This window comes from Hirundo rustica, chromosome 1 (genome assembly GCF_015227805.2).
Source record: "Hirundo rustica isolate bHirRus1 chromosome 1, bHirRus1.pri.v3, whole genome shotgun sequence".
Classification (NCBI taxonomy): domain Eukaryota; kingdom Metazoa; phylum Chordata; class Aves; order Passeriformes; family Hirundinidae; genus Hirundo; species Hirundo rustica.
In genome coordinates, this window is record NC_053450.1 from 150,095,773 (window position 1) to 150,107,954 (window position 12,182).

Genomic DNA, 12,182 nt, shown 5'->3' on the forward strand with positions numbered 1-12,182 from the left:
CACCACCATGATGTGCTGCAGGAAAGGGGCTGGAGTAAATAAGACTGCTACCAGCTTCTTATTCTGAAATTTACTTTCCTGGCAGGAAGGATTTGTTAGACAGTTTTCTGAAGTGGCCCTGGAAATGGGATCACACATAAAAAGATGAAAACCAACCACACAAGGCACTTTCACGTTGGGGCAGGAAGGAAGGAAGAAGAGGAAATCCTTTCTGTCCCAAGCACCTCCATCTGTTTTAACCTCGAGCATGTGAATCACCTTTTCTTCTCCCCATGATCCAGTAATCAGTTCATGCAAGAATATTGTGCTTGTCCTTTCAGTACATGAAGCTCAGACTCTAGCACCAAGTTAGATAAACCTCTTACTTTTTGCAAAACTGAAGTGAGGAATGGGTTCAGAAAGGTTAACCATGTCATAAGCTAGTGGATGTTGCTGGTGCTTACTTTTCTCTGGATGGTTCTGAAGCATTTGTTTGGGCAAGCTCTAGCTCAGAAGACCACAGCTAAAATTATCACAGACAGGTTAAGGCTAAGACATTCTAAGGAACACTGGCTGGACTGCCTTTCAGCTGGGGTGTAATCTAGAGTCTGACACGACATCTGGATCATCACTGACTGGAGGAGATGTTGGACTTGGACCTGGAGAAGGAAACTCCATCCTGGAAATGCACTGCTAATATCTCTGGTGGTAGGAAAACATGAGTGTTCCTGGAGGCAGACAGAGCCTGGTACTGTGCTCCTGTCGATGGTAGGAGCTGCCCTGGATAACTCTTTGGACAGGATGCCTGTTAGGAATAAGTTTGTACAGAAGAAAGGGGAATAGTTATTATTCTTGCCTAAAAATAAGCACAGTATTGAGCTTCATAGTGCATTTAAATATAGTCCAGTCAGTGGTCACTTCCTTCCGTGACCTTGAAATCTAGCATTTGAAATGGTGTTTTCCAGGCAGCTGTAGGGGTTTAATTTTCTTCTTCCAGATGCTTTCTGCTTCCCTTCTTCCTGCCCTAGAGCAAATAAACCACATTAGCTCCTTTTTTTTTTTACTGATGCTTGAGATGTTGTCAGTGTATTACACAAAAGTCTGACTTCACAGTGTAGCTTCCAAAGGCAGTGAAAGGCTGCACTGCAAGGCTCAAGTTAGATATATTTCTCTTATTCCTTCCCCAGAAACAGTCTCTGCTGATAAGCTTTCAGTGGAAATCTCAACTGATGCTCTGAAGAGAGGTAATCAGACTCTTAACACCAAGGAATGAATTCTGTATGGAAAAACGTTTCATAAAAAAGCTTTAGCTGTGGAGGAAGCCAGTTTATTCCAATGTCTGTGTGCTGTCAGAGTTTCAGCAGGAGGTCCCCAAGGTCCTCCTGCACCTTGTTAAATGGGCATATTTCAGAAGCATTAGAGTGGAAAGCTGAGGGACTGAGAAATCTGTTTTCAAAAGCTGCTTTGCAATCAGGAGAGGCTGTGGTCCTGGAGAAACAAATATCTTGAGCTGTACGTGGATGGAAATGTTTATTCTATTTTAGGACATTGTAGCTGGTCTATTATGCCACGCTCATAATGTTTTAATTCAAGTACTAGGAGAGGGTAAACCCAGGAGTATTTTGTAGCTGCAATTCCTCCTTTTTTTTTATTTTTTGCAAAATAGCTGACAACTTGTGCATTCTTAAGAAGTTGCTGCTAGTAACACACACCAATAGTAATTAACATATCCTAAAGTAAATAAAATTCTCTTTTCAGAATATATTACTGGCCTGTAGGGGGGAATTATCTTTGGCAGGAACACTACAGAGGTATCCAACAACAAGGGCAAGGTTGAAAGCCTTTCTGGAGTTGTTTGCAAAGCCCTCAACCACTGGCTGTTTGTTGATCAAGATCCAAAGCTGCTGTTTGTCATACTTAATGCTGGTGCTGTGGCCAAATGATTTCTCAGATTTCTTGGTGCTTCCTTATTTAATGCCATATTATTACCTTTATATCAGAATTTCACTAAACAATACTTGTTACTGTATGTTCTGTTGAAAGTTGGTACCTGTGAATAGAGTGTAGTCTAAAAAAAACCAACAAAGAACAGCCAGGAGGGGAGAAATGAAAACAGCAAAGTTTTTGGAACAGCCATTAATGATTTTTCCTTTTCATGATAAATAAAGAGGAGTTGTGGTTGTACCTGCTTGTTTTAAACTGATGCTCCTGCATTTTGCAAATGTGGCTGCACAGCTTGGTGTGGAAGAGTGATCCTTGCTGATAAATCAGTGGAAGTATTATTAGATCTTACATTAGGTCTACCAGGTCTCATTAGACCTGCCATAGCAAAGCACAGTTTTGCCCCACATCAACTCAGAGTTTGGGACTGGTACTCATGTCCACCACCCCTGTTCTCACTGGTAAATGTGCATAGGCTCAAAAGTACTAGAAAAGGAAGAAAAAGACATTTTATGAAACACATAAGAATGTGCTTTGAATTGCTGGACGTTGCCAAGAAACAAGATTTCAGTCTCCAACCTTCCAAACAGATAATCCTGCTGTTTATGGGACGTGCTCCTGTTCAGAAGCTGCTCTGGTGCTGACAGCTAGAGGGAGGTGGTTGGGCACTCACAGGAGGATTTCTGTCAGCTTAAAAGCCTCTGGACTTTTGCTACCCAATGCAACACTATATAAATGTGGTATTTGAGGTATGGAATTGGTCCTTCCAGGAGGTTTTCAAGATGTGACTGGGCAGGGTGCTGGATAATCTCATTAGGCTCCCTCTCCATGAAAGGTTGGTCTGGATGATCTTTGGAGGTCTTTTCCAACTTGGGCTGTTCTATGCCTTGGGGAAAGTTGGCTCAAATATGTTAATCTTTTAAACTGATATGACATCATTAATGTTCTGATTGCAATCATCAGTTACTTTTTCAGTCTAATTCATGGAATCTCCCCAGAACAGGTTTGGGGCTTGTGGTGCTGCCCCCAGTGGAATCTGGAGTGTTTGGGGCAGGTTTGGAAGCCCAGATGACTGTGGAGGACAGCTTCAGTGTGAGGAATGAAACAAGTGATGCTTTGTGTGTAGGGTGTAGTTGTGGCTATTTTATTTGTGTGTTTAAGTCAATATTGTGTCAAATGTACGAAGTTTTAAAAAAATAATTGCCTTTTCTTCCAGTTCTACAAAATGCTGAAAATATTTTTTTAAAAAGTTAACTCTTCCTAAACAAACTTAGTCAAGATATGATTGAGAGAAAAGACCCATCAGCCTTCAGGGCTTGCTGGAATTATCTATCTGGGAATAGAATTTATTCTGCCTCAGAATAGAATGTGGGTACCCTGCCAAGCTCAACCGCAAAGTCATCCTTCATCATTTAAAATATAGATGTAACAGGGAGGCCATGGAAGGTGGGAAGAACTAAAAATATTCACCTGCAACAGTAGTTTTTATGCCTGTGTCTGTATTTATATATTTATATGTTTCTGTGTGTATTTTTTTCAGGTAGATTTATGTATATTCACACACCTTATTACTCTTATTAACCAGGGTCACAGTATGAGTAAAATCAGTTGAGTGACAGTTTACACCCTTTTTTGTAAGGTGTAAAGGCTGAAGCCTTCAAAAGACTTCCCCTTTTAAATTAATTCATGAACATTGAGCCTGTTTTATATACATGCCTCAATAATTGCATTGTGTGCAACTTGTCCTACCTTTAAAAAACCCAACCCAAGAAAACAACAAAAAAACAAATTAAAACCAGAATACTGCAGAAATTGACATAAGTGTTTCTCCTGATGTGATCATTTGTATTTGATTTTTAAAAATGTTTTTAGTTCCTTATTAGTTGAGTTCTTTGAAATCATATTGCATTCACTTTCCTTTAGGCAAATTTTGTGTCCAGGATGTATTTAAAGTACTGCTATATGTGGTGAGAGACTTTGAGAGCACACTTCTCTTTCTGGTGTGGGTAAATTATTTTAAATTATTATTTACATGACCAAATTAGGAAGTAAAACCTAAACTTGTATATGCTCTTACTTGGGTGGCTTTTTGGTTTGGATGTTTGGTTGGTTGGTATTTTGGGGCTGTTTTTGTAAATAAGTCCCTGTGGTGGTAATCAAATATTTGATCTTAAAATAACTTCATTCTCACTGGGTGCATCCTATATCCAGAACAGTGGTTAAATAAGCACTGGACTCTTCTCATAGATGGCATTTATTTCAGAGCTCATCACCACAGGGCTTCTTTCCACTGTGCTTGTGGATGCCACAATGGAACGCTGGGGCGTTGCCTCCAAAAAGCATTTTGGGGAGGGGATGTGGCTCTGCTGGGAGGGTCCCTGAGCTGCAGCACCAGCAGAGGGGAGCTGGGGCCAGCAGCCCTGTGTGATGTGTCTGCTCTGACACCAGCCACGTGTGACCGGATGTCTACAAACCAAATGCATAATTACAGTTAAAGGACCTAAAGGGAAGAGAGCAGCTCTTCATCCCTTCGTTGCACAAACACCTATGGAAAAAAAAACCCCAAAACTACTATCATAGTGAGGAATAAAATAAAAGTAGATTTTTAATTGGAGCAATTTAATATATTTAGGTCTGAATAATGTAATTATGTTTTATTATTTCAATGTTCTGTTAATGTTAAGATTAATTTCTGTTAAATTTAAATGTGGTTTAGTTTAAATTTAGGTGAAGTTTAAATATTGCTCAGTTTGAATTATATTAAGTTCTGTTAAGTTTGGGCCCTATTAAGCTTCGGTTAAATTTAAGCTTAAGTGTCATAAAGTTTAAGTGATAATATTGTTCATGCACATAAAGTTCATCCTTTAACTGTAATCATGCACGTGTCTGCTCTTGTGGAGCATCTTCCTGAGAGCTGGGCAACCACCGGTGCTGTGGGTGTGGATGAAGCAGCTCTCAGGGAAATGGTCCATCTGCATTCCAGAAATCCCTGTGATCATCCCTGGTTACACTCTGAAGGTCTGACTGCTCATTCCAATAGGATCCAGCATAATTCTGTGGATGGAGCTATTCCTAGGGCGTTCGTGCCAGTCTGCAAGTGTTGCTGTGGCTCGTACCCATTACATTCAGCCCCAACTGCTGCCTGTCTCTAAATTAAATTGAGTGGATAAACTCATTTACTTCTTTTTTGGTTAAGCTGACAAATTCTTTCTGGTGAATTCGTAACTCCGTGTCAGGTTTCTGCATCACGATGTATTTAAAAGTATTTCTTTTCTGGCAGCGTTGACCTACTTTAAATTCTGCAAGGTGCTCTTAACTCCTTTTTTTTTTCCTAGCAGCCAGCTGATTCCAGCAGAGATCTTTGTACTTGCAGCTTCTAAACCTTTGATGACATTTTAACTGTTCATTCCTGTATGTCGGCAGCCACTTTTTCCTTTTCTAGGTGGGCCCTTGCTTCAATTCAGAGTTAATGGTTACTATTTATTGCACACCTACAAAAGGTAAAACCTACATAGAGCAAAGTTGCTACGTGCACAGAGTGCCTTAGAAAGCCCAGAATCCCTGACCTGAAGAACATATTGTCCCTAGCCAGGCTGTACAGCTCGCTATGGGCGTGCAAGAGCATCTTAATTCCTGGATGGGCGTGCTGTGATGTTATTGTAGCAGGATGTTTTCTTTTGGGTAAATTATTAGTGCTCTCCTGAGGGCTGCAGATGTGCTGTAGCATTATATGTTCTCCACCTCCATGTCTAAGCCATTCTTAAAATGTTACAGACTGCTCAGGTGTGGCTGGGTTTATGTGCAGCTAATTGCCATCACTTTTTTCTCTTTCCTGCCCCATTTTTTCACCCTATTCCCCTGGCTTTTTTGGCACTGAGTCCTCTGTCCCTGTTGCTGCCACAGCCCCCAGGAGCAGTGCGTGTTGCCAAGGGAGGGAGCACAGAGCAGCCCAAAGGCAGAGAGATTGAGGAGGCAGCAGCTGAGGCATCTCCATTCATCCATGTGGCCACTGCTGTGTCCTCGTGGAAGTGCTGGTCCTTAGAGATCCCGCTCTGGGAGCAGCAAAGCCAAAAGCCACATTGCAGAATTCACATTTTTTATAGATCCCAATAGCCTTTGCACAGATATAAAAGGATTTCATGCTGAAGCTCCTGGTTGGAGGTGTTACCCATAACCCACCAGATCCTATTTCCCTGTGGTTTTCTCATCCACACGTTCTTCAGCTCAGGGGTTCTGGGCTTTCTCATCCAGTTCTGGATGCTGCAGTAGCATTCTTCTCTTGTCCTGTGGGACTGCTTCTGGCCCACGAAGGGTGTCCAAGCTCTTAAGGGATGCAGCAGAAGCAAGGTAAGACTCATCCTGTGTCCTTCAAAACTTTTAAAATTCAGTGTCTTTGCAGAGAACAAAGGCAATGGGGGCTCTGAGCTAGTCCACAGTGTTTAAATCTGGTCATCCTGAATCACCAATTGCTGCTGATTGAAAACCTCACAGAGCATCGCTGATACCAGTGTGGCGGCCTCGAGCAGAGCTGAATGAGGCACCACCAAGTTCCTGGCCTTCATTTTGCTCTCTGGTTTATTCATGCTCAGAGACCAGGACATCTCTGAGGGGTTTCACCCACACCACAAAGAATTATTGTCCAAAGTGTTGGTCCCTCACTTCCCTGAGTTATTGAACATTGTGTCCTAGCTCAGACTTTGTAATTCAAGCCCAGGCGCCCAGAGACCTCCTGTGACCCCAGACACAGCAGAGCTCTGCACTGGCACCTCTCAGAAGTGTCTCCACCCTCTTTCTCCCCACCAGGATACAGGAAAGAGGCTCCATCCCTCCACCTGTGAGATCGAGACAGGTGGGAAGGGCAGTGGGCCCATGTGGGGCAGGCACAAGGCTGCTGTTGTGCAGCCTCCAGTACTGCCTTCGTGCGAGCACCTCATCATTCCAATGTCATTTGCATCTGGATATAAATGCCAATACAGAGGGGAAAACCCCTCTGTGTGAGTCCTGCTGAAGAGCTAGATTTGAGAAAAATCCTGCTCTTTCACCCTATTCCCTGGCTGAGGCATCCCTGGTGCAGCGTGATCCGTCTTCCTTGCAGAGGCTGGCGGGGCGCTCCCTCCCCCGGGAGAGATGGGTGATGGCTCACTGGGGTTTGATGCTTCTCACATGGATGTTCTCCTTCTGGCTTGTCAGCAGTGAGTCAGGAATCCCAGCTACTTGGTTCATTGCTTGGTAGATCATGCTGAAAGATTGCGAGGAAAGATTTGTGGCTGTTTGAGATGAAAAAAGGAATAAACTGTGGATTTTGTTCGGCGTGGGATATTTTTCTCTGCTCCTCTCTCTTTCCATTTTGTACAATCTCCATCACCCTGCACTGCAGTATTGCCTGATTTGGGTGGGGTGGGCTCTGCAGTTCATCCCTGCCTCTTACTCTTGGGGCTAAATGTTTCAGGTTTTTTCCTTCCCTCCCTTTTCCACCTCTTGCAGATCACAGCTGCCCTTTGCCCGACACCAGCTCTTGAGAAACTACTTTGGGTGTTCTGCTAAGGGCTGGTGTGTTTATGGCGCAGTTTAGGATTTTTTTTTCTCCCCATTTCATCTTCCTCTTGGGCTCTGCTGCTCTCCCAGCTGCTGCTGTGGCTTTCCCTGCCCTTCAAGGAATTTCTTCTCTCATCTGAGCATCGCCCAGGTGCTTTGGCTTCTTGGCTGGAGGCTGCACATCTGTGTTGCTTCTGGTTGCTGCTCGTGCTCAGTAGAAATGGAGATAGGGCAAGCATGAATATGATGGCTGTGTTAGCTGTAAAAAAGATGAAAAATCTTTCTTAATTACACTGGACAAAAGCCCTGCCCTGCCATGCAGAGCTCTGGCTCACCATGCACTTCAATAATTGCTGTATCTGCTGTGTTCTGAAGTGGTATCTTCACAGACAGAAGCTCCATTGATTTCAAGGCACTGCTTGCCTCATAAGAAAAAGGAAACTGTAATGGAAGCTGGCCCCATGAACTCATCTAATTTATTTACAAATCCACCATGTCTTGGTGGAAAATTGTGGAATATAAATAACAACAACCAATAGCCAGACATTTTCGGTCTCCTCTGGGAAATTGTGGAAGGTTGCTGTACTGCCAGTTAGAAATTTATAATACTTTAGGCTTGCACTTGGACCAAAAAGATGAAACAGAGTTGGTGTTTTGGAACAGTTCAAGGAAATTGTGCAGGATTTATGTGCAGTCAAATCTGAAGCTGATTGAGGGGTTCTGGCTCTGAATTTTTGAAAAGCAAACTCTTCAAATGGAAAAATAAGCCAGTAGAACAATGCCTGTTTCAGTTGGGCAAGGAATTCTGTAGCTTTATGCTGGTGAAAATGTGACAGCCATAAATCTGCTTTGCTCAGAGTTTGGTCTTTGGGCCATAAGTGAGCGTGTGATTCACAGTCCAAGGCACAAGCAGGTTTTGGTGATTTGTTTTCCCTCCAGAGTTACTGCCAGGTAAAGTGTGAGAATCCTACAGTCAGTCCAAATATGTGAGTGATCCAGAAGGGCTTGGAAGGAACTTTTTTTTAAAGACACGTATTTATAAAATGAATAATGACTGCTGAGCTTGAGATGCAAGGACATAAGAATTGGGGGGCGGGGAGGGATTTGAAAATATTAGAAAAATCTATTATCATCTAAAGTTGATCATATAAAGCATTTTCTGGAACCTTCTGATTTTGTCCTTAATATGTAAGGAAGCAAGGAAGTAGCTGGAGTTTTTGGTCCCTGTTCATAGAGACTCCTAGAACTTGTTGGAAAGTACGGTTGAAAACTTCCTCAAATAACTTTATTTGTGTGATTTCCCATATTGCACCATCCTGTGCTAGATGATGTGCAGTAACTCGCTGCTGCTTTTAGTCACTGAGCCTCAGCATCTCTGATAGAGCACAGGCACTTGAAATCCCAATGTGGAACAAGGTATTTATTCAGAGATTGGTTTCTCTCAGATCTTCGCCACTTGCTTACACGGCCACATAAGAGCCCAGGTATTCAGTGTGGGAATATTTAATAAAGAATATATAAATATTTACGTAAATGTGATTTGGACACCTCAGGCCTGTAAATTCAAGAATCACTTGGGCTTCTTTGGCAGGACACATCACCATAAATGCGAGTAGTCATTAAATAATGGTAAGAAATGATAGCAATAAAACCTCCCTGCCTATTTTTCATCCCAGAAGAGTGAAAGAAAATGGCAAATTATTCAATGTTTTTAATGGTTGTCAGAAACTGGACAGAATCCAAAAACTGGTTCAGCAAATATTTATGAAATGGTATCTAAACCATTAACTGTTCAGCTTATCTGAGATGTAGTTGTGCAATCTGTTTCATACTCCTTATCCAAAGGTGGGGGAGGAAAAGGCGTGGTTTTGAGGTAGAATTTGTGCCAATCTGACTTTGAGACCAGAAACAGTTTTAAGATTATTTTTTTAAAAAAAAAAAGTTCTTAATTGGTCTGGATGATTCTTGACATTGGCTGCATCGAACTGAGCCCTGTGAGTGGTTTGAAAGGGATGATTTAGGGATATGGGACATTTTCCTGGCTCTTAATGCCTCTATTTGTTTGATCTGTTTGCTAATCAGAATAATCCTTAGAAGTTAGCTATACAGAGAAGCATTTGACCTGAACTATGCTTTGCAGGAGAGTCCTTTTTATTGCAGTATGAATCCTATCTTCCATTTTACCCTCTCTAGGTCAGCCACAGATTCCTTCCTTTCTCCTACAGCTCAAGGAGGAGAGATAAAATGTGTTTTGCTTGCTCCAGCTGGTTGACTGGTTTCTCTTGTACCCCCTAAACAGAATTTAAGAGGAAGCTTGTTTATTTTCCTCAACTATTTGTACATTCTGCATGCATAAAATCTTCATTTAGCTGGGGAAGAATCTTCTAAACACCAAATATTTATGCATTCTGTTAAAAAGGGATGCCAGTGATCTTGTCTTGAAAGGATGCAAGTAATAGCTGCCATTTGTGAGTGAACACTGTGTACCATTTTCAGCTTTTTTTTTTGCTCCCAAGGGGCTTGTGTTATCAGAGGCACTTAGCACACCCAAGGAGGGGAGAGCAGTGGATGGTTCCTGGGGTGTGCCGTCTGCCTGGCACACGAGGGGCGTCACCTGGACCTCATCTCTTTTGCTGCTGAAGAGAAGGTACTGCCCAGCCTCAGGGATATTTATTATTTGATGCAGACAGAATTAAGGTTGGTGTTGGCTGCGTCCTCTTGCAAAAGGGTGCAGCATCCTCCAGTGAAAGGGGTAAATAAACTGAGAGTCATGTGTAAGCCACATCCACTCCACTGATCTGATGCTTTAGTGTTCTGGAGTCATTAATTACAGCAAACCCTCCATCTTGGGGAGTTTTTCAATAGATCATCACAAATGGCATTTTGAGATGACCAAGAAAGGATTCGCAATGCTCCTTGGCTCAGGGTCTGGCCACCTGTTTCTCCAGAGAGGTGTCAATTCATTGCACAGTATTTTGATGCCTCAGTTCAAGTGTTGGAGGCTGCAGGGATTACCTTTCTGCCTTTTCCTTTCTTTTGCTTTGTTCTAGCGGAGGTGTCCTCATCTGAGCCAGCCTTCGACAGCATCTTGGCCGAGGGTATGTCCCCATGGTCTGGGGAACAATTTCACTGCCAGTAAAGGACACTGTGAGACTGGCTGGAGTAATTAAAGCTGAATGTGGTTATAAAAGAGGGATTTATCTTGATGAAGAAGAAGACTCAAGTCCCCACCATCCCTCAGCTCCTAGTGGGCGCATTTGCATTGCTCTGCTAAGCACTTGCTCCTGTGGTGCCCTTTCAAAATAACTATTATCTTTTTTTTTTTTTTTTTTTTTTGGTGGTGATACTTTTGATGGTCATGCTTTGTGCTCAGGCACTTTATTTTCCCAGTGAGGTCTTTATAATAAATCGAAAAGTCAGCCAAGTCATCCCCTGTTCGTGCTGCAGATGGGAAAACTTAAACCCAGGGCAGTAATGTGACTTTTCGTGCAGCTACAAAGATGAGCTGCGGTTAAGCGGGGAATAGGGCTGTTATGGAGCAGCAGAGACTCCAGCCTTGAAAACGCATTCGCTGCTCTGTGCCGCCTTCCCCGAGGTATTCCATACTGATGCAGACGCAGCCTCAGTCACCTGAAACTCCTGCTGTTGAAAACGGGATCTTTTCCCCCTCCTCCAGACGGCGTTAAAACCGCCCGCGGTTAATTCGAACCCTCCGCCTTCCCCTGACCGCGCCCCGAGCGGTGCCCGGTGACCCGTCCGAGCCCCGGGGCGGGCTCCTGCGGCTGCTGCCGCCGGGGCATGGAAGCGGGCCGCCGTGCCCGCAGCTGTTTTGGCAGGGAGCCCTCGGGGAGCCGGGGACAGAGCCGCTGGCCTGGGCGGCCCCGCGGTGGCGGCCGAAGCCCCGCCGCCATGGGCGGCAGCAGCGCGCCCGGCCCCGCGCCCCATCTGTTGCAGCACCGGCTCCGGTAGCGCAGCCCGAGATGCCTCAATGCGCTTGCCTTTAGGGAAAAGCTCTCCATGCAGTTCTTCGATGGACGTTTCCAGCCAGACTGCGGGGTTTTTCAGAGCTGTAAGTCAGTGCGGAGGCTGGATTGTCCCTGGGTTTCTCTGGATTGGATTTTTTTTTTTTCTTTATTATTATTAAATTAATTTATCTAGGCAGGGGAGAATAGGTTGTGCTTTCATTTACGTGGATGCCCGAGTGCACTGCAGGAGTCTGCCGAGAGGCAGGAATTCTTCAGGCTGTGTAAGAAATGCATGGTTCTTAGGTATTTTGGGTTTTTTTCGTGATGCTTTGTCTCTTTTGTATGCATGACTGGCACGGGGCTGTTGTCGGTTTTTAGAGCATTTAATTACAACAGATACTCCAAGGCTGAACAAAATGTTCTTTTATCTAGTTAAAGAATGTAGCTTTGGTTTGGGGTTGGTTTGTTTTTGTTTTTTTTTTTCCCTTGCATAACTTTTCATTAATGTTTTGGAAAGAGAGATTATCATTTGAGGGGGGTGTTCATTTATTTTCAGCCTAAAACCAGCTGGTCTCTGCATCCTGCAATGCTTGGTTTCTCCTACTGCTCATCTCAGAGCCTCCCGAACTGCTGAGCAACTAATTGCCATAGCTAGTCACTGCAACCCCAAATCACAGGTCTTCAGGAACTGCTGGTTTGCTTAATGATTTTAATTTGATATTTGATGAGGTTTGTCAGGGATAAAGAGCTGTATTACCGGCT

At 43.5% G+C, this 12,182-nt stretch overlaps 1 protein-coding gene across 4 annotated transcripts in view; it reads left to right on the top strand.

Moving 5' to 3' along the window:
- PRKAG2 (protein kinase AMP-activated non-catalytic subunit gamma 2) overlaps window positions 1-12,182 on the top strand; it is a 208,616-nt gene that overhangs the window by 40,832 nt on the left and 155,602 nt on the right. The window contains exon 1 of one of the 4 annotated variants that reach the window (XM_040053700.2): window positions 11,362-11,524. The exons of 2 other annotated variants lie outside the window; for them this stretch is intronic. In XM_040053700.2, the coding sequence (XP_039909634.1) occupies window positions 11,444-11,524 (81 nt within the window). In that variant the 5' untranslated portion in view covers window positions 11,362-11,443. Of the gene's footprint in view, window positions 1-11,361; window positions 11,525-11,653; window positions 11,702-12,182 lie in introns of those variants that run through there. One more of the 4 variants, XM_040053890.1, reaches the window with a different exon arrangement.